The sequence below is a fragment of the Cololabis saira genome, chromosome 24 (assembly GCF_033807715.1).
Source record: "Cololabis saira isolate AMF1-May2022 chromosome 24, fColSai1.1, whole genome shotgun sequence".
Lineage (NCBI taxonomy): Eukaryota > Metazoa > Chordata > Actinopteri > Beloniformes > Belonidae > Cololabis > Cololabis saira.
The window spans coordinates 347,401-370,594 of NC_084610.1; the positions used below are offsets into that span (position 1 = coordinate 347,401).

The 23,194-nt window shown below is 43.5% G+C and overlaps 1 protein-coding gene across 1 annotated transcript; it reads right to left on the reverse strand.

The window, feature by feature from the left end:
• Positions 1 to 1,648: 1,648 nt before the first annotated feature.
• LOC133425184 (NLR family CARD domain-containing protein 3-like) lies at positions 1,649 to 21,015 on the reverse strand. Its single transcript, XM_061715890.1, has 12 exons — positions 20,901 to 21,015; positions 19,812 to 19,858; positions 18,760 to 18,837; positions 18,590 to 18,682; positions 16,619 to 16,711; positions 16,186 to 16,278; positions 16,021 to 16,099; positions 15,649 to 15,868; positions 12,819 to 14,616; positions 12,526 to 12,699; positions 6,991 to 7,211; positions 1,649 to 3,737 (listed from the first exon to the last, which is right to left on the reverse strand). The coding sequence occupies exons 2-12, from the start codon at positions 19,817 to 19,819 to the stop codon at positions 3,115 to 3,117; spliced, it is 3,480 nt and encodes a 1,159-aa protein (XP_061571874.1). The 5' UTR covers positions 19,820 to 19,858; positions 20,901 to 21,015; the 3' UTR covers positions 1,649 to 3,114.
• Between the last annotated feature and the right edge of the window lie 2,179 nt (positions 21,016 to 23,194).

Genomic DNA, 23,194 nt, shown 5'->3' on the forward strand with positions numbered 1-23,194 from the left:
ATAATTATCCACAATCAGAAATCATGATGAGGTTACAGATATAAACACAACTGTGTGATTTAGTTATAAAACCCTTTACAACTGGCCTGAATATGAGCTTTATGTGATTTGATGACGTCACATTCATGACATTATTACTCTCGTTAACATTTTACTGCTGGTTGTTTAGCTGGCTGCATGTTTGCGCGTTATTGCAGAAGGAGTGAAAATGTTTCATTTTAATAACATCTTACAGTCATGTGCAAAAGTTACTCCAACAATTATTAAGCCTGCAAGGATTTTTTTTGTTTGAAAAGAAACGGTGTTGGGGGTTCAATTGAAGCACTCACCTTCAAAAAGTTGTCCAAAACCACCCAAAACAAAAGAGAGGGCTCTATGTAGTAATACCAGTGCAAGGTGGGAGTTCAAAGCCCGAGGGTTGCCGTTGTCTATTCACGTTGAGAGGGGTGAGCCCAAGCTTGCCGTCAGAGGTCTCCGGAACCTCCCGCTCATCCCCAGGTAGTCCAGTACGTCCCAGTACCACCAGCTGCTGATGGAGCCACTGTCCAGTCATGGCATCAGTAGATCTCCAGGGGTTCAAATCTGTTTAATAATTGTCCCGGCGTTGTGATTACACGTAAAAATTGACGAAATTGGTTGGTGACTGTTGTAAACATTGAGGGTTAATTAGTTATTCTAACTATCAATTATGGTTACAACATCAGTTTGAAAAGGCTTACCGTATCACACATCTCGGATTTTGTAACAAAACAGAAATGTTTACAATTTGGAGGTTTTGTATCAAAGGTCCCGTTGGATCACAGGGGTAACTTGGGGCCCTAAGCGAAATGTAATTTGGAGGCCCCCCGCCCTCACCTCTCCCCATCCCAGATGTATCAGAGGTACAAAATGACCGTATAACAACAAGCCATTTAACTTAACAAATGTACTGTAGATACAGTAGTTTGACTGTACGAGTCAAATAAAATAAAAAACTCAAACCATGACCTTGTTGTGCCACCAACACTACTTTTTGATTTTATTAAGCTTAATTTAGCCTTTTCCTCAGCAATTTCATTTTCCAGTAAAATTAACGGCTCTCTCCTCTTTTTATGTAGCTTCAGCTCCTCTTCTTCCGAGCCATGTTGTCCCATCAGTGCCTTATGTTTTGCAGCTAAAAAAGCAAGATTTGTTAACCTTTTAAGTGAACAGATGAGCGTGAGGATGCCGAATTTTACTTAGAGATGCTGTCACAGGGCTGAAGGTCATCCTGTGGGCTCCGTGTGGTGGGGACAGAAGCTGACGGGTCGCCCGGCATAAAGCCAGTAGTGTGATGACACTTTTGTCTTAGAATATTTAGTTGTATTTTATTGTTGTTGTGTTTTTCTTATGTATCCTCCTTTTATCTATTACTTGCTGTAAAGCACTTTGGCACACCGAACGGCTGTTGTAAATTGCTATATAAATAAAGTACATTAGGCCTACATATTGACCCTTTCAACAGGAGCTTGTTATAACTCACTGATTTTATTAGGTGGTTGTTCAGAGATATTCATTTCACCTGGTGATTTATTTGAGTTTAAAGTACATTGTCCTGTGTCTATTCTTCCAATTGGTCCTTGAATGCAACGCTGTAATCCAAAGCTTTGGTAGCAAGTTTTATTTCTCCTTTTCCAGGTTCTATGTTCGGACATACAGCAACAGCATTAAACTGACTCACTTTTAGATTTTATTTTGTGTGAAGCAACAATCACAAACCATCAAAAGTGTAGGTTCATCCAGATATTTGGTTTGAAATTCATCCAAAATCCATTTAGATTAATCCACATCACATTTAAATTCTTTGACAAAACAGATTCAATCCAAGCAATTCGACAAGCTCATGTCTTTGAACACCAGATGCCACACATTTCTGCCACAAACTTTAGTCATCCAATCACATAACGCACGAAAGAATCGCGCCGCCATCAGCGCACTAATACAGCCATCGCTTCATGCATCCCATAGTTCACCATCGTTAGGCACAATGCATTGCAATCCAAGCGGTTACCTGGATCCACAAACAAACAGGTCCAGGCCTACCTGTTCTCACCTGTAGAAAACGGCTGAAATCACAGTGTGCATGTCCAACATGTCCAACTTTATCAATCAAAATCTGACATTACATGAATCAATACATTCAGACTGGTATACAAGGTGAGTTAAGTTTTGACATCTTTCAGCGTACTTTTCCTGTGCATTCACACCGAACGTGTCACAGGCACCTTAAAACACAATTATTTACAACATCCATCCATCCATCCATTATCTATACCCGCTTTATCCTTTGCAGGGTCACTTTTGTCATGTTCGCCAGGCTTAGTGAGTGTTACTGTTTAGTGCACTTCATATTAAATTTACTTCCAAAATCAACATAGTAATATCTTGAATCCCTTTAAAATGCTGATTGGACCAAATACCTGTCTCGGTCCAGTCCCAATAAAAAATACTTTTTTCTCTGTTCCAGGTAGGACTAGAACTTACCACAGGTACTACATAAAACTGGTTTGAGCTCAACAAAATTCCTACATAAAGTGCCCCAGATTATAGGGCACACTGCCGGTTTCTGAGAAAATGTAAGGATTTTAAATGCCTTATAAAGCGGAAGCAGAATCTTATTGGCTCGTAGATCCACATCACACTGGACGGATCATCCGGGCGGCTTTACAGACACTGCAGAATTTGGTTGCTTTCCTCCTTCTCTGAGTTGGCAGGCTGAGGGGAGACCACTTTATATATGTTAAAGCAAGAGAAAACCTGTTTTTCATAATAAAAAATAAAAAACTTTAACAAAGTCCTCACTTGAATCCCTTAAATGCTGAATCGACCAAATACCTGTCTCCATCCAGTCCCCATAAAACACTTTTTCCTCTGTTCCAGATAGGACCAGAACGTGGAGGAAAGATGAGTCCGTAAGTTAGTTTTCAGTCCGGGAGGAAACTCAGACAACCTCACTGGAAATACAAGTTTGGACGGGTTCAAATTCTCTGATTTTTGTTCCCGACTGCAGCTTTAACCTCTTCCAAGAGTCACTATTCATGTCTGGAGCTGCAGAAGCTGAAGACCCTGTTAGATCGGTGTTTGTGTCCAGAGTCTTCAGAACCATCCTTCATCAGCTGTTTCCTGCTCCGGAGGGCCTTGTGTCTCCTGGACGGACGCCACCTCGGCCACCGCACAGAGAGACACGGAGGAGCCGGCCTGGCTGGGCTGGAAGCCCACCCTGAAAGCAGGGTAGAGGGGCTCCGTGAAGGTGGTGCTGAAGGTGTGGAGGTGGACCAGGCTGTCCGAGGAGACCACGTAGAAGGACAGCGTCCCCGCGCTCCAGTCCAGATACACCCCGACTCTGCTGGAGCCGGAGGACAGTGCCGGCACGTCTCTTTTCTCGTTGTTGTGGAACACGAAGCAGTCGTCCCCGACGCAGTACAGGCCCCAGGACCGGCGGTTCCCCCCGAGCAGGCAGTCCAGGCCCTCCCCGCCCCGCCCGATCCCCCTGTAGGTGGCAGCAATGCTCACCATCCCCTCCCAACGGACCTCCCAGTAGCAGCGGCTGCTCAGGCCGGCCCTGCACAGCAGCTGCTGGTAGTGCTGGAACCTCTTCGGGTGGAGGCGCTGCGGCTGCTGCTCCTGCTGCTCCTTCACCACCGTCACCCGCCGGCAGTCGTCCGACACTTCCAGGTTGCCGTGCGCCGAGTTTGGATCCAGAGTGATTTCACGAGCATCTGCAGCAACAAGATTTGTGTTTTGTTTTGTTTTGTTTTTTATTTCGGATCCCCATTAGCGGACGCAAAACGCCAGCTAGTCTTCCTGGGGTCCATGAAGATTAAAAGTACATTCATATATATACTTCATATAATACTTAACATTTTAAATGTATGAATACCCTCCTGAGAACCGGCCCATTCATTTATGTCCTTTATAATTGACATTTTGTTCACCTTTATCTTCCTTAAGTATTTTGAGTTACCCCATCAAGCCCTAAAGTGCTTTGTAGAGGACATCCTGGGCTTTCCAGTGATGTGTCATGTGATGGGTTTGCATGCTGGGAACTTTACTTTTTTTCTCTATGAAGATGGCTGCCATACCAACAACCACATTTTATGGAAAGAGGAGAGGTAAGTCAAATATTTTATATCTATTGCTATTTTTACCATGATAATTATATATATTCTTGTTCATTAACTTGTCAGTAACAATATTTTTACTTCTGAAAACAGTTTCATGAGTTTTGTTTTGAAATAACGGTCATTTAATGAATGTCAACTGTAGTGGACACCAGGACCATTTTAATGTATTTAATGACTGCACATTGTTGTAGGAGAAAGAACTGAAGCAGAGAGGATTCTATACCGGATAATAGAGGGACATTCAGATTTGGAGCTTTCAGATGAGGAAAAGGATGAGGAGGATGAGTATCAGCCTGTGATAGGGGAAAATGATGATGAAGAAGGAGAGGAAGAAGATCTAGGAGAATCTGATGAGACAGAGTCAGAGGCAGAGAAGGAGCAGGAAAGTCGTCGTGCTCTGTGGGCCAGGACTAACTTGTATGTTTTATTTAGTTTCAGGCTAATGTATTTAATTTTATTATCATGTTAGGTTATAGTAGTATTTGTACTATGCGTAAATGCTGTTAAAATATATGCAAGTTACCTAAAAATATGCTTGTAAAGTTGGTCAATAGGGAGTCATATCACATCCATGACACTGAAATTACTGCATTAATACAAAAATGAACTGTTATTCCTTTTATTAACTTGAATTTATTTGTGTATTTTTTTTCTATCCATAATAACAGATTCACACCTGTGCTACCTGGGCTTCCTGTGTATCAAGATGACCCTAAAATCCGGGAATACTGGAGTCCAATCCAGTACTTTTCACAGTACATTGATGACAAAATCTTTGAGAATCTGGCAACCTTTACAAATCAAAGACACCTGCAAACTACAGGAGTGTCACTGAATACTACTGCCCAAGAAATCAAGATTTTCTTTGGCATATCAGTACACATGGCCTGCCTTGGCTATCCCAGAGTAAAAATGTTTTGGGCTCAAAAAACTAAAGTACCACTTATTAGCAGGAAAATGACAAGGGATAGGTTCTACAAGCTGAGAAGCTCACTCAAGATTGTCAATGACTTGGATGTACCTGAAAAGGCAAAGGAGTCAGACATTCTTTGGAGAGTCAGACCATTGCTTGACCGTGTGAGGCAAGGTTGTCTCAACCTTCCAAGGTGTGACAAGGTGTGTGTTGATGAGCAAATCATCCCGTTCACAGGCCGCTGCCCAGTCAGGCAGTATGTGCCGGGAAAGCCAAACCCTACTGGCCTAAAGGTTTTTGTCCTTGCCTCGCCAAACGGCCTGGTCCTGGATTTTGAGGTTTATCAGGGCAAGAACACATTCAGGGGCCAAAGACTGGGAGTTGGAGCTGCAGCGGTCTTGCGAATGGTCGAGTCAGTTCCTACAGGAACTTATGTGTTCTTTGATCGATATTTCACAACAATCGATCTCATGGACGCTTTGCTCTCAAAGGGTCTTCCAGCAACTGGAACTATTATGAAGAACAGGGTTCCAAAGCAATGCCAGCTACCCGGAGATAAGCAGCTGAGAAAAGAAAGGAGAGGGGCTTCAGTGATGTTGGTCCGGAGGGGGCCTGAGCTGGCAGTGACGAAATGGTTTGATAATAAACCAGTTCTGATGGTCTCCACTGTCTATGGGAAAGATCCAGAAGATATCTGTAGCAGATGGTCCAAGAAGGACAAAGGTCATGTCCAGGTGAGACGGCCAGCAGTAATAAGGGAATATAATGACAACATGGGTGGCGTAGACCTCTGTGACCGAATGCTGAGCTTCTATCGCATTTCAACCAGGACCAAGAAGTGGACGTCGCGCGAGATGACGCATTTCTTTGATGTTGCCATCACAAACGCTTGGATCCAATACAAGTCTGACAGTAAAGCGCTGAATCGACCAACTAAGAACACACAGCAGTACCTGGACTTCAAATTGCACCTGGCTGAAGAGCTGCTGGATAGTCCTTCATTTGATGACAGCAGTGAAGACAGTGAGGAAGAGTATCAGCCACCAACCAAAACAAGGATCCCACAACCAGAGCCATCTGTACGCAGACTAGGAGCCAGGCACATGCCAGAGATGATGGATATCAAACATGCAGAAAGATGCAGGAACAACGGCTGCAATGGCAAGACATACATCAGGTGCACCAAATGCAAGATGTTCCTCTGCATAACAAAAAAGAAAACATGCTTCATGGATTATCACAGCTAAAATATCCAAAGGAAGAAGAAAAGCAGAACTACTTATGTTCTATGTGTTATAGTTCACGGTTGAACTGAATATGTGTTTTTTGTTCTTGCAAGCAACATGTAACAGAAGAGTGAGACAGATGTGTATTTTGTTGTATTTTGTTCAAATTGAATGTGTTCCTGGGTGAATATCACTCTAAAGATGCTCCTTTTTTCTCGTTTTCTAAATTCTGTACTATTTTTACACGGAAATCGTCCTGTTGTCCTCTACAGTGGACATGCTGTGAAATTAAAATAAAAAATATATTTAAAGAAATTAAAATTGTAAGGTGTTTTTTTAGGCCCAAATAGATAGGAAATCACACAAAAACAGAAATTGTAAGACACTTTTTTTCTTTGGTTCTCAGGAGGATACATAAATAAATACATAAGTAAATACAATTACATCACTCCATTACCACATTAATAAAGAGGAGTATCTTCTAATCGTAGATATACCTTTCCCCATTTTGCCTGTTATCTTGTCTATGTGATTCTGCCACGACAGATCGAGAAGTATTCCTAGAAGTTTAGCTTCAGTGACCTGTTCTATACAGCTGCCCTTCATGGATAGTCTTTACTACATTTAGAATCAGTATGGATGAACCATCTCCATGATCGTGATGCCTTCAATCAGTGTGTGTGTGTGTGGGGGGGGGGGGGTGACTTACACTTCCTCAGGCCCGTGGTCAGGGTCCAGGCTGCAGCGTGGTCCACTCTGAGAGTCTCCAGCCCCCAGAGGGGGTCCTTACGCCCGGCAGAGAGGAGCTCCAAGCCTGGGCCCCCGGGGTGGTTGTAGCTCAGGTCCAGCTCTCTCAGGTGGGAGGGGTTGCAGGTCAGAGCCGAGGCCAGAGAGGAAACGCCCTCCTCCGTGATCAGACACCCCGACAGCCTGCAGAACCAGCACCAGACACGGGTTAGACCAGGGATCTTCAGGTCAGGTCCTCGGGGGCCTGCAGAAGGTTGATCCCAATTTTGTTTTCTTCACATTAGTGTTGTTTCTGGCAGCCTGTTTCAATTTTAGTTTTAGGCCCTGTCCCAATACTCCCACTAAATTTTGCGCGTTCCCGTGAGGGTAGTGGTGTCCCAATTCATCTTTTCACCTAGGGGTACTGTAGTGGCTATGAATCTTGCCCTACGGACCAAGGGTTTTCCGATGCTCAGTAGCTGAACTAGGGCCAGAAAAATTTCCCAAAATGGTTTTCGTCGTCATTTGCGGACTGAATAAAAAAAAAAAACATTTCTTATTTTTTAGTGAATAAAATCAATATTTTGAGTTAGTTTCTGCATAAAAATGCGTTTTGAATACATTTCTAGCGAGAAATATATATTTTACTTTCATAATATTCACTCAGTGAATGTACATTATCACTTGTTTGCCCGTTGTTGTGAAGTCTTTTTCAAACCTCGCCAGAATAAAGGCTGATTTATGGTTCCGCGTTACACCAACGCCGAGCCTACGGCAACGTACGCCGTACCCTACGCCGTACCCTACGCCGTACCCTACGCCGTACCCTACGCCGTACCCTACGCCGTACCCTACGCCGTAGGCTCTGCGTTGATTTAACGCGGAACCATAAATCAGCTCCCGAGCCGGCAGGCAGAGATCCCGAAATTTTCAGAGCAAATTTCTTAACAGGTGTAGCTACAACTGTTAGATTTCATCCATTAAACCAACATTTATCTTGCTAAATGATTGGATAAACTGAGCCCAGGTTGGGGATCTTAATGGTTACTTTTACGCCTGAAAAAATATTAAAACTTAATAAAGTGGCATATTAACAGCGCTACAGCTGAAATTAAAACAGCTTTTGGCTCTCGGCTTCCTGATTGTAGTGGTGGTGCTGAAAGTAGGAGTAATGGGTGTATTGGGACAGGCCCCTGGGAAGATTTCAAGTGCCCTAAAATCTGTGGCTTCTTTTTTAGGGGTAGTTTATGAAAGTAGGGCTAGTGGTAGAAAGTAGGGGGTTTATTGGGATTGGCCTTTAGTCTGGTCTTTGGGTCGAGCTATCATTTTAGTTTGAATTAGTTTTAATCACGTTCATTCTCCTTTTAGTCGTGTCAAGTTCCAGTTGACTAAAAGTCTGAGGATTTTAGTCTTATTTTAGTCAGAATTGTCAAGGACCATTTTAGTCTAGTTTTAGTCAAAGATTGTATTTAGCCAAACTCAAACAAGGTTATCTTATCATTATATTATTGTTACCTTATAGACTCAAGAATAAATTCATTCCAGATACAAAGACTCTAATTTGAGTTTACAACATATTTATTTTTCCGCATTTCTCCACATCTTTTTCTTTTTCCACAACACATTGGGTTTTCTTTTCCACGTCTATGTAGGAAAGTGTATCCAAAGATGGATCTTCTTCTTCTCCAGCCCCAGAGCAGATCCCCGCATTTCTCTATGTAACTTTGTTTTTAATGGACGTGAACCTAGAGCTCTGCGTTAACGGCATCAGCCTCTAACCTGCAGCTGCATCTTCTGGATCTGATTTCCCGCTGCAGCGACTGGGATTGAGGACTAACGCAACCTGATCTCACAAAAATCTGTGAAATGCCCACGACCTCTCACCACTATTTTCCATGGTATATACACGGAAAATGGTATAATTCCGTGTGAGCGCCACGGATATTGACCATGCGAAGTCAATAGGATCCGTGGTCGTGATATATACACGGATTATGACATTATTATTATTTATATATTATTCTTTGTTATAGTGGCTAAATTATGAGTTTTTGTCACGCAAGGTACTGTTTGTTACTGTCAGTTTGTAAAAGCATGTTTTTAACGCTGTTTTAGCAGTGTTTTATTGAGGTTTTAATGGGAGCACCACGGATATTGTACAATGCGAATCAATGGATACCGTTGTCGTGATATATACACGGATTATGACATTATTATTATTTATATATTATTCCTTGTTATAGTGGCTAAATTATGAGTTTTTTGTCGCGCAAAGTACTGTTAGTTACTGTCAGCTTGGCCCTACTCTACCTACTAGTAGGCGCAGGAGGCTGTTATCACCCCTTTCTATGGCTAACCCCATGTTATTAATGCTTGCTATGGAGCTCACACCTCATTATCGCCCCTTTCTATGGCTAACCCCATGTTATTAATGCTCAGTAGGCACAGACGTTTTGTTATGAAGCTCACACCTCACCTCCCTTTTTTATGTATTTAGCTAGAATTTTAAAACCTGAACGATAGAATTCAACGTAAAATGCCGGATCTTGTCCATTAAAAACAATACTTTTTGGAACATAGTGTAACGACCACAGATAAGATAAGGCCTTGCCCGCCTGGGCAACACATCAGCATTTGGCCGACTGGTTAGTGCAGTTGACTGTGGTCTGGGAGACTGTGGTTCGAGACACGCTCTGGGCACGACTTGTTCGCCACAGTATTTTCCTCATTGTGTTATGGTTTTCTTTTAATATCTTTAACGTTTCTAAACACAAAAACACGAAAGTGTCCTTGATAATTCAATAATACAATAGGTTCATGTTAAGGACATCCGTTTTAATTAGTTCTCCTTCCATTATGACATGTTATTAATGCTCAGTAGGCACAGGAGGTTTGTTATGTATTGTTATAGGTTTGCCTATGAGTCCTATTTTGTGTCTATTTTTGCACAGTTCACTAACGCTTTGAGCTAGGAGGCTGAAATTCTAGACTCTGTATCAGGAGGTGGCTCTCATCCATTGTGCCGAGTATCAGATCTGTGTGACCTTCCAAAGTGTCAAAGGTCACCGCGTGTGTTGCTTTTCGGGCCTGCAAAGCCTATTTCGTGTCTTTCTTTGCACAGTTCACTAACGCTTTGAGCTAGGAGGCTGAAATTCTAGACTCTGTATCAGGAGGTGACTCTCATCCACTGTGCCAAGGTCCAGACCCGTGCGACCTTCGGAAGTGCCAAAGGTCACCGTGTGTGGTGCCTTTTTGGGGACTTTTTTGTGTGTTTTTTGAATAATTCACTAACGCTTTGAGCTGGGAGGCTGATTTTTGACTATGTTGCAATGCAGAACCTCCTTTGCTAGGATCTTTTGGTCACGTGGCTGTACGACTTCCACAGAGCTTGTTGGCGTTGCAGTTTCAAAGCCCCGCCCATCGAAAAGTACAGGTCCGATCTGCACCAAACTAACGTCTGTCTGTTCAGGGGATTCCCCCAAACAACATATAAAAAACTAGACTTCTATGACTTCTGCAACAGTGTTTCCTCCAAAACGTCCTGGCTGGTTAGGAGGGTGTAGAAACGTATAGATCTGAGAGCCTCCTGACTAATGGAACAGGGCCTATTTTGTGTCTTTTTTGGCATAGTTCACTAACGCTTTTAGCTAGGAGTCTGAATTTTTTTACGCTTAATTCTATTGTTCAGGTTTTAAAATTTTAGCTAAATACATAAAAAAGGGAGGTGAGGTGTGAGCTTCATAAAAAAAACTTCTGTGCCTACTGAGCATTAATAACATGGGGTTAGCCATAGAAAGGGGCGATAATGAGGTGTGAGCTCCATAGCAAGCATTAATAACATGGGGTTAGCCATAGGGAGGGGCGATAACAGCCTCCTGCGCCTACTAGTAGGTAGAGTAGGGCCCTATTGGCCCATATCTATGGGATGATTGTTATCGTTTTCATCCTTCATTCAATGGTATGACAGCAGTCAAATCGGGTGACGGATCCCATTGACTTCGCATAGTACTATATCCGTGGTGCTCCCATTAAAACCTCAATAAAACACTGCTAAAACAGCGTTAAAAACATGCTTTTACAAACTGACAGTAACAAACAGTAGCTTGCGCGACCAAAACTCATAATTTAGCCACTATAACAAAAAATAATATGTAAATAATAATAATGTCATAATCCGTGTATATATCACGACCACGGATCCCATTGACTTCGCATAGTACTATATCCGTGGCGCTCCCATTAAAACCTCAATAAAACACTGCTAAAACAGCGTTAAAAACATGCTTTTACAAACTGACAGTAACAAACAGTACGTTGCGCGACAAAAACTCATAATTTAGCCGCTATAATAAAGAATAATATATAAATAATAATGTCATTATCCGTGTATATATCACGACAACGGTATCCATTGATTCGCATTGTACTATATATCCGTGGTGCTCCCATTAAAACCTCAATAAAACACTGCTAAAACAGCGTTAAAAACATGCTTTTACAAACTGACAGTAACAAACAGTACCTTGCGTGACAAAAACTCATAATTTAGCCACTATAATAAAGAATAATATGTAAATAATAATAATTTCATAATCCGTGTATATATCACGACCACGGATCCCATTGACTTCGCATAGTACTATATCTGTGGTGCTCCCATTAAAACCTCAATAAAAGACTGCTAAAACAGCGTTAAAAACATGCTTTTACAAACTGACAGTAACAAACAGTACCTTGCGCGACAAAAACTCATAATTTAGCCAAAATAACAAAGAATAATATATAAATAATAATAATGTAATAATCCGTGTATATATCACGACCACGGATCCCATTGACTATATCCGTGGTGCTCCCATTAAAACCTCAATAAAACACTGCTAAAACAGCGTTAAAAACATGCTTTTACAAACTGACAGTAACAAACAGTACCATGCGCAACAAAAACTCATAATTTAGCCACTATAACAAAGAATAATATATAAATAATAATAATAATGTCATAATCCGTGTATATATCTCGACAACGGATCCCATTGACTTTGCATGGTACAATATCCGTGCTGCTCACACGGAATTATACAATTTTCCATGTATATACCACGGAAAATAGTGGTGAGAGGTCGTGGGCATTTCACGGATTTTTGTGAGATCAGGTTGGACTAACGTCACCCAGCAGCAGAACTAAACCAGAGGAAACTACTGAAAACATGGACATTAAGAATCTTTGGTAGAACATTTGGTTTTGTTTTGGTTAACGAAAATTAAGACACATTTTAGCAGTTTTTATTTTGTAATCTACATTTTTGTCTCGTTTTTGTTCCGCTACGATATTGCATTATATATTTAATTATCGTTATCGTCACAACCTGCATTTTAATTTTGTCTCGTCTCGTTTTCCTCAGGTGATAAAGGTTCGTTGACGACGATATTTAGTCATAATTATCGTTGACGAAAGCAACTTTACTTCACACCCACATCCCCCATTTCCCTTTGAATGAAACCTTGAAACTCAGACCTGAGGGACTCCAGTTTACACTGTGGCCTCTGTAGTCCATCACAAAGCCGCTGGACCCCCGAATCCCGCAGGTCGTTGTTACTCAGGTCCAGTTCTGTCAGACTGCAGGACCGCGAGCTCAGAACCGAGGACAGAGCTGCACAGCTGACCTCGGAGAGGTTACACCCACTCAACCTGGGGAAACGGGTCAAAATGATCTTCAAGGTTTTATAATCTCTCTAAGATCTGAAAAGCCTTTTTTAATGTTCAGTACACATCCTTTGGCAGGAGCCCCGGCGGATCGGTGAGCTTACAGAGCTTTGTTGGAGGCCTTGACCACCGGCAGCAGCTTCAGCAGAGCCTCCTCCGAAGCCGAGTACTTCCTCAGGTCGAAGACGTCCAGATACTTCTCTGATGACAGCAGGAGGAAGACCAGCGCCGACCACTTGGCCGGAGACAGCTCCCCCGGGCCGAGGCCTCCTGAAGCCAGCGCCTGCTGGATGTCCTCCACCAGCGAGCGGTCGTCCAGCTCATTCAGGCAGTGGAACAGGCTGATGCACTTCTCTGCAGACGGATTCTTCTCGATCCTCCACTTGATGTAGCGCACCGTCTCCTGGGAGGCCCGCGGGCCGGCGCGTGTGCGGGCCAGCAGGCCTCGCAGCAGTGCCTGGTTGCTGGGCTGGGAGAGGCCCAGGAGGAAGCGGAGGAACAGGTCCAGGTGTCCGTTGGGGCTCTGCAGCGCCCTCATCACGGCGCTCCGGTAGAAGAGCGTTTCAGGGGACGCGGCGCGGCGCGGCCTCGACGCCTCGGGGGTTTTCCTCGGCTCGTCCAGCAGGTTGACTCCAGAGTTGACGAAGGTCATGTGGATGTAAAGAGCCGCCAGGAACTCCTGGACGCTCAGGTGGACGAAGCAGAAGACCCGGTCCTGGTACAGGCCGTGCTCCTGTCTGAAGATCTGCGTGAAGACGCCCGAGTAGACGGACGCCGCTGTGACGTCAATGCCACACTCCGCCAGGTCGGACTCGTAGAAGATGAGGTTTCCCTTCTGCAGCTGCTCGAAGGCCAGTTTCCCCAGAGACTCCATCATCCTCCGGCTGGCCGGGCTCCAGTGAGGGTCCGTCTCCGCTCCTCCGTCGTACTTCACCCTCTTCAGCTTGGCCTGCACCACCAGGAAGTGGATGTACATCTCCGTCAGGGTCTTGGGGAGCTCTCCTATCTTCCTGGTCTTCAGAACCTCCTCCAGGACCGACGCGGTGATCCAGCAGAAGACGGGGATGTGGCACATGATGTGGAGGCTGCGGGACGTCTCGATGTGGGAGATGATCCGGCTGGCCTTCTTCTCGTGTCCGAACCTCTTCCTGAAGTATTCCTCCTTCTGCAGGTCGGTGAAGCCTCGGACCTCCGTCAACATGTCCACGCAGTCAGGAGGGATCTGATTGGCCGCCGCGGGCCGCGTGGTGATCCAGAGGCGAGCGGAGGGAAGCAGCTTCCCCCTGACCAGGTTGGTCAGCAGCGCGGCCACTGAGGCGGGCTCCGAGACATCAGTCAGGGTCTCGTGGCTGTGGAAGTCCAGAGGAAGTCGACTCTCGTCCAGACCGTCGAAGATGAACGCGAACCGTAACTCCTGGAACCTGCAGATCTGTGTGGTTTCAGGGAAGAAGTGATGGACGAGTCCCACCAGGCTGAACTCTCTCTCCCTCAGCACGTTCAGCTCCCTGAAGGTGAACGGGAACAAGAACTGGATGTCCTGGTTGGCTCTGCCTTCAGCCCAGTCCAGCGTGAACTTCTGCGTGAGGACGGTCTTCCCGATGCCGGCCACGCCCTTGGTCACCACGGTTCTGACCGGCTCTTCTCTCCCAGGCGGCAGCTTGAAGACGTCCTCGTGTCGGATGGTTGTTTCGGGTCGGGTGGCTTTCCTGGGTGCTGCTTGGATGTGTCTGACTTCGTGCTCGGCGTTGACCTCTCCGCTCCCGCCCTCCGTGATGAAGATCTCGGTGTAGATCTGCTTCAGAAGAGTCGGGTTTCCTGCTTTAGGAATCCCCTCAAACAAGTGCTGGTACTTCTTCTTTAGGCTGGACTTCAGGGAAGTTCGGCACGTCGGGGCAACAGTTTCTGGGGAAGAAGAAAATGTTTTCTTTAATACAGCTTGTGGTGAAAACGAGCCCTGAAGCCCGAACGCCACAGGAAGTCCTCTTACTAGATTTTGGGAAAATGTTTCAAGCATTATGTCTACCCCTCCTTGAACTGCCACCTTACTGTGGTGGAGGGGTTTGTGTGCCCGAGTGATCCTAGGAGCTATGTTGTCGGGGGCCTTACACACCTGGTAGGGTCTCCCATGGCAAACAGGTCCTAGGTGACGGGCCAGACTAAGAGCAGTTCATAAGCCAATCATGGATAAGAAAAGACCAAGGACCGCTACGTCGCCCGGATCGGCGTCACCGGGGCCCCTCCCTGGAGCCAGGCTTGGGGTCGGGGCTCGTTTGCGAGCGCCTGGTGGCCGGGTCTTTGCCCGTGTTACCCGGCCGGGCTCAGCCCGAAACAGAGACGTGGGCCTGCCTTCCTGTAGGCCCACCACCCGCAGGAAGGTCCATGAGAGGCTGGTGCAATTTGGGCTGGGTAGCAGTCGTGGCGGGGGGCCTCGACGACCCAATCCCTGGACTAAAACCCTCTCAGTGGGGACATGAAATGTCACCTCGCTGAGGGGGAAGGAGCCGGAGCTTGTGCGTGAGGTTGAGAGATACCGGCTAGAGATAGTCGGGCTCACCTCCACACATAGCTTGGGCTCTGGAACCCAGCTCCTTGAAAGGGCCGGACCCTCCACTACCCCTCCTCCCTAGGAAGGTGTTCTAGGCATGTCCCTCCTTCCCTAGGGAGGTATTCCAGGCATGTCCCTCCGCCCTCCTTCCTATGGAGGTGTTCCAAGCATGTCCCTCTGGGACGAGACCCCGGGGAAAACCCAGAACACGCTGGACAGACTATGTCTATTTATTTTTTGTTTATTTTATTTTTTTGTTTTATTTAATATAAGAAAAAGGAGGAATCTCTGACCATTCTATATGCCATTTATGACAATACCATGATCATCTTGTATCCATGAGGTTCTTAATAAAAAATTGATCACAAAAAAAAAGGAAGTCGTCTTACTGCTGTACAGGACGTCCGCCAGCTGCTCCTGCTTCATCCTCGCCAGGACGTGCAGCGTGATCTTCAGGAAGGCCTCTCTGCTGCTCCTAGTCTGCTCTTCGTCCTCCCCCTCCTCATCCTCCCTCTGGCCGGCCGAGCACGCTCTGCCATGAGGACGGAGGACAGCGTGGATCCTCCTCAGCTCTGCAGTCACGAACGTGAAGATGTTCTCCTCGAGAAGCTGCAGGGACAAAGGCATGTGACATCGTCACGGTGGTTGCTGGACAACAAACACAAAACCCCTGCGCTGATGGAGATATCCGGAGAACCGAAGCGTAAATTATGAATCTAATATTTGAGATGGTTTTATTGTTCAGGTCTGCATGTGGAAACCTTGAAGATGACGTCCAGGTCCGTTGGATTCTGATGTCCAGACCGACCGCTGAGCATCTCCGGCTCGTCCCGGTCAAATCTGAAGGAAACAAACAACAAACACACTGGTCAGAGTTGGTGGTCCATCCATGAAACCTGCTCAGGTGTTCATCCCTGAAGACTCACCCGTCTCTGATGTCCAGAGGATATCCCATGGAGTGGTCGCTCTTCATGGAGACGCCGCTGACGTCTGAGGAGTCCTTCCTCTCAGGGAAAGTCCTGGAAGAAGCAGAGATGATGATGAGGAGCATGATGATATGGTATGGTTCCCCCCTGGTTGTGGTGGATCTGACCTCCGATCAGACGACTGGAGTCCTCCTTTAAAGTTCATAGGATGTCCATCTACATTAGAATTAGTCAATTTCTAGCTAATTATATTTAAATTGAGACAAATGATGATGTACTTGACTTAAATACAGTCCATTAATGTCTCCAATCTCAGCTTCCCTTCATCGGTTCCCGTTGGTTCCAGGTATATCATTTCTAGATAAATGTTGCTGCTATTTGATGAGCAGTTGAAACGTGTTCCCTGCTCAGGTGTTCATCCCTGAAGACTCACCCGTCTCTGATGTCCAGAGGATGTCCCATGGAGTGGTCACTCTTCATGGAGACGCCGCTGGGTCCAGGAGGTTCTGGTCCTTCACGTTTAGGCCTGAGAACAAACACAACACGGGTTCAAACCTGGAGTCAACTCCTAAACTTGTTTGATGTAAGAGCTCCGTCTCCTTCCGCATCACGTATTCCTCTTCACTCGTTAACGTTTTGAGATTCCTTCAAGAATCACAAGACAAACTTCTATATGTGTGATGGTTCTGAATAACGTGTCCATCCTAAATCTTTCCAAGCTGAAGAAGCGTGTCATTTTTGCTGGATTGACTGCAGCCAAGAAAATGATTCCTACTTGTTGGAAACTCTCATTTTCTTACAGTCAAGGCCTGGATCCTTTCCTTTCTGGACGTTGTGTATCTGCAGCTCCCAACAGCCCGAATCAATGGTGCTAATGAGCGTATTCCTGATTCTTGGCGTTTTATAGCTGATTTGCTAAAAGACATGCTGTGATTTTCTCGTAATTTTCTGTCACTAGTGCTTTCATTTTTTTGTGTGTTCCCCGTTGTCTGGTTCCCTCTGTCTTGTCTGTTCGTCTTATATGTTGGTGTATGTGTGTATCTGTATGTTGTGTATACTTTTAATTTATTTATTTATTTATTTTTTTACATTATTAGTATTTCGTAGTGTTTTGTGCCCTGTTGACATGTTCCCTCATCCTGGGCAGTTCTGTGCTTGTAGTTTTTTTTTTTTTTCCAATAATTTTTTAAAAATAAAATAAAAATGTGCTCACAATGAATCACAAGACAAACTACAACACAAATGCTCCTTTATTCATTTCTGCAAGATGACCCGAGTTCATTCATCACTCATTAACGCCACTAAGGAAGAAGTTGTTCCCAGAACATAAATGTGTTTTTCTGGATAAGAGGAGGAAGATTTCAGCTTCCTTGCTGCAGATAAACAGGATTATAGTAATAAAGTCATGTAACTCAAGCTTTACTGGAAGAGCATCATAAAAGTTAAAATGTAACTGAACCTGACTGGTTATTGGGTGGTGAACCAGCAGGTCCGTGTGGGAAACATCTCGGGTTTGAGGAGGACCGGTGGCACCAACGAGTTCCTGCTGGCTTTTCTTTTACGGTGTTCTGCCAATTTCTGCTGCTTTGCCAAAAATAATGCTACCTAATGGTTTTATACCTTTGTAAAGCTACAATTTTACTGTGTTTTACTCCCTAAACCACTTTCTTTACCCCCAAGTGGTCCTTGTCTCTAGAATTGTTTTTCTTTTCTCTTTATCATATAATGTTCACAATGTGTAATGCAATTCATGTCATGGGTCGTGTATTTTGAAGGATCAAATACTCAACATCCCATATTATCCATTTTACATCGGGCAAGAAATGATGGACAATCAAACATTGAAAATGGACTGTGCGTGTGCGCAGAACCACAACGTAGCATTTCTCGGAGGGTAGCATGGATCGGCAGAACAACGGCTCCAAATGAGAGTCATGTGGGTCAAATATCCGGGGTCCGAACAGGACGTGAGTGGACTGAAGGGGGACACGCTGAGACACGGGTTCATCGTGTTGGTGTCTCATACGTCCCACCTGAAGTCCAGGTAGATCCCACTCAGAGTCCACAGGAGCAAACCTGGCATCAACATTAGAATTACCATATTGGCCCGAATATAAGACAGTGTTTTTTGCATTGAAATAAGACTGAAAAGTGGGGTCGTCTTATAATCAGGGTCGTCTTATATTGGGGCCAATACGGTAGTCCATTTCTAGCTAATTATATTTAAATTGAGACAAATGATGATGTACTTGACTTAAATACAGTCCATTAATGTCTCCAATCTCAGCTTCCCTTCATCGGTTCCCGTTGGTTCCAGGTATATCATTTCTAGATAAATGTTGCTGCTGTTTGATGAGCAGTTGAAACGTGTTCCCTGCTCAGGTGTTCATCCCTGAAGACTCACCCATCTCTGATGTCCAGAGGATGTCCCATGGAGTGGTCACTCTTCATGGAGACGCCGCTGACGTCTGAGGAGTCCTTCCTCTCAGGGAAAGTCCTGGAAGAAGCAGAGATGATGATGAGGAGCATGATGAAGGTCAGGTATGGTTCCCCCCTGGTTGTGGTGGATCTGACCTCCGATCAGACGACTGGAGTCCTCCTTTAAAGTTCATAGGATGTCCAACGGGAGGTTCTGGTCCTTCACGTTTCGGCCTGAGAACAAACACAACACGGGTTCAAAGGAAGAGTTATTTCTGTGATTATCTGGAAACACTGAGATTGTTTTATAGAAACCCCAAAATACAACTACGTCAGACCTGCAGGTCCTTTACAGACCACTAGGGTCCAGATCCAGACCTGCAGGTCCTCTACAGACCACTAGGGTCCAGATCCAGACCTGCAGGTCCTCTACCGACCACTAGGGTCCAGATCCAGACCTGCAGGTCCTCTACAGACCACTAGGGTCCAGATCCAGACCTGCAGGTCCTCTACAGACCACTAGGGTCCAGATCCAGACCTGCAGGTCCTCTACAGACCACTAGGGTCCAGACCCAGACCTGCAGGTCCTCTACAGACCACTAGGGTCCAGATCCAGACCTGCAGGTCCTCTACAGACCACTAGGGTCCAGATCCAGACCTGCAGGTCCTCTACAGACCACTAGGGTCCAGATCCAGACCTGCAGGTCCTCTACAGACCACTAGGGTCCAGATCCAGACCTGCAGGTCCACTACAGACCACTATGGTCCAGATCCAGACCTGCAGGTCCTCTACAGACCACTAGGGTCCAGACCCAGACCTGCAGGTCCTCTACAGACCACTAGGGTCCAGATCCAGACCTGCAGGTCCTCTACAGACCACTAGGGTCCAGATCCAGACCTGCAGGTCCTCTACAGACCACTAGGGTCCAGATCCAGACCTGCAGGTCCTCTACAGACCACTAGAGTCCAGATCCAGACCTGCAGGTCCTCTACAGACCACTAGGGTCCAGATCCAGACCTGCAGGTCCTCTATCGAGGGTAAGGGTGGTGTTGTTCTAATCTTATGTTATAAAAAAGACAGTAAAGATCCTGGAGCCTTAATGCATGAACTGAGTTCAAATTTTAATTACTGTGACTGAATATCAGATGATACGGTTCAAACTTGAACATTTTTCAGGTACAAAACAAAACAGAGTTGACTGGCGTACCTGTTCATGTTGGCAACGGCTCAGAGTCATATTGATCTGACATCAGTCTGGAAGAGAGGAGACAATGATCACAAGCACCAAAGACTCCTGACAAACACTGAAACATTAAGACGACAACAGTGTTGGGTAGAAATTGTATTTAGGTACTGAGTACTTAAAATGTATTTTGTAATGTATTCTGTTACCTTGTCTAATCAGAGTATTGTATTCTGAATACTTTTACAATACTTTTCATTTTATATACATATATATATATATATATATATATATATATATATATATATATATATATATATATATATATATATATACATATATAAATATATATATATACATATATAAATATATACATGTATAAATGTGTGTATATATATATATATATATATATATATATATATATATATATATATATATATATATATATATTAAAACTCACTCACCATTAATTAGGAACTCAAACTTAAACATTTTTCTGTTTCTTTAATAAGGTTACAAAGTGGTTGAACATAGCAGCGACTTTCACATTTAAATATTTTTGCATTTACTTAAGGTAAACGGGACTGCAGATGCAAATTAGCTTAAAGCTATAATCTGGTACAGTGCAACAGATGGCAACATTTATGTTTTAACTGTACACTGTTCCTTTTTAAATAAAATTGAATTGAATTTAAAACAAATCAAAGCTCTCCCATAGAATAGAATATAAAACTAAACCCTTTAGAATAGTGTAAGTACATGTTACCGGCTAATTGTTGTCTATAAGAACAACATTAAGAATGCATGCATGTGCACCCAAAATATCAATAATATGAACAGTAACTGTGTGCTATTGTACGTCATTTATTTATAGAAACAAAACAAAAATTACTCAAAACTACTCTGAAAACATCACGGTGGTACATGTATTCTGTTACTCCCCAACATTTAGTGCTGAAAGAACCAAAACGTGGACAAACAAGCTTTTACTGCAGTGAAATCAGACCTGATCAGTCCGATCAGGTCATCGATTAAACTGAAATAACACTAAAATTGGCAACTTCTGAAGGAAAATTAAGATTAGAGAGCAGGAGAGTTTAATCTTCTGCCTACTGTGTTTCCTGTGGACTTCATCTGGGCAGCAGCTCGTGGGTACGATGGTGAGAAGCGTCCTCGTCCTGCGCTGCAGCTGGTTGTCTAAAGGTTGTTCAACTGTTGTCTCTAACAACACAACAGTGAATCACCTGACCTCTGACCTCTGACCTGAGGCGTGGTAAACCTCTACAGGGCGTAACAGGTAACAGGTTTTGGAGGTGTTCCAACTCTCCAAAAGTTGCTTTATTTTTTTATTAACCAGAATAAACTTGTTCAACGACAAAAAACAAATCACAATGAAGCATCTATTGTATATAAATAACTTCACATACATGGATACGTGTACGTAAATAAAAACAAAACTCCACCCACGGCCTGTCTGGTCTGGTAGACCCGTCTCTGTTGTAGCTGTTTAACTGACATCTATGACGGTTCAAACATGACCACAGTTTCAAAATAAAATAATAAAACTGTCTGCATTTATTTTAATAGTTTGTGTATAAACTTTGATCTTGCAACAGTTTTTTTTACATAAAAAATATAATAAAATTATAATAAAATTAACATCTAAAATACAAATATACTAATAGCACTTTACATTTGCCCGTTTGTAATTTTAAACAGTTGCAGTTGTTTATTCTGACCACTAGATAGATGGCAGAAAAACCCATAAAGCGGTGAAGGAGACTATCAAACCAACATCTTTCAGTTTGACAAAAACATATTTTTTAGAAAGGGGTGAAGAAATATAATACACTACATAAGTATTATTAATACTTATGTAGTATAATACTGTAATGTATATAAAAATACTGTAGAAAAGTAGTACTTTTGAGCATGAAGGCATTGCTACGAGTTCAGGAATTCCTAACAAGAAATGAACGTACAAATGCAATTTCCAGTATTTCTTTTCTCCCATCACGTTAAAAACAATTAATCACGTGTTTGTTTTCCCTCTAAGTGTTTAAAGGTTAAAACAATCTTTTTTTAAATCTTGCCCTTTAAACCTTTATAGGGCGAGTAACCTATACGGTAATTTCCGTGGACATGAAAAACTACTTTCCCCACACTTCTCAGTGAGGTCTTGAAGTCATGTGAGTTAATCCTTCCAATCAGCACAGATCATGCTTTGTCACAGACGGTGTCATCATGGCATCGGACCAATCAGCAGTGCCCTGGAGAAGCGGGAACTTCATTGGTTTTCAAAAAGGGGAAAATTCACATTTTTGCTCCTACCTTCTTCCACACAAAAGTTCAGAAAGCTGAAACTAACCATGCTAAGTTGATGACACTCACACAGTATGTGTTTGAATGATGGTGCTAACTGATGAGATAAGTGCTGTTTGTGCAGAATTAGTGAAATCAATGAAATAGTTAGCATGAATAATGGTGACCCCATATATGATCATACGTGTGGTAAAACTAGTGCAAATGACTGAGGAACCTTTTATAGACATATGCCAGATACTCTAGTAAGCCATACTTTGTGTATTCTTTTTACAAATACACCCCCTTATGGTCAAACTAGTTCAAGTGACAGTGTCCTTTTGTAGACATATGCCCGGTGCATCTTGTAAGTCATACTTCGGGTGTTTTCGTTTTACAAATAGCGCATTATAAGGTAAGACAATATTGGATGTTGCCACAGATTTGTATAGCATAATATCAGTACCACCATTAATTCTAATGCTGTTCTTCACTTCTTGTTCTGTGGCATGGTCAATGGCATGGTCAACCTGCATGCTGCTGGTGGAGAGAGAGGGTCAGGAGGTGATTGGACTGATTGGACGAAATATATGGATGGAGAAAAAGAGAAGCCCTATAAGTCAAGTTGTACCATTTATGGAGAAAAGTTCTAATATCTCTATGAAGAGAGTATCATAAATATTATGTTGTATGTGTTTTTTGTATTTTTATACATATCCAATGTATGGGTACAATTTCACCCACAATGGGCAAGTAACCATATACTGTATGGTAACATCAGTTTTAGATACAATGTTACTCGCGATGGGCAAGGAACCATATATGGTAACTTCTTTGACCTTGATTTGCATCAAGAATAAAAAAAAAAAAGAAAAATACTCTGGTAGTAGCCCTCAATAACACTCTAGGGCTGAAATTGTACATTTCCAAGTATTTCAATGAGTGACCTATAAAGGGTTAAAACTGATGTCAAGAATCTGCTGGTGAGGTGAGATATTTGTAGACGCCTTAAAAAAAATGAAAAAATGAAGTCCTCGATGTGAAATAAATATCTTTTATTGTTTTCATCATCATCATAGTCATAATTGTAATTATGAACACAGAAC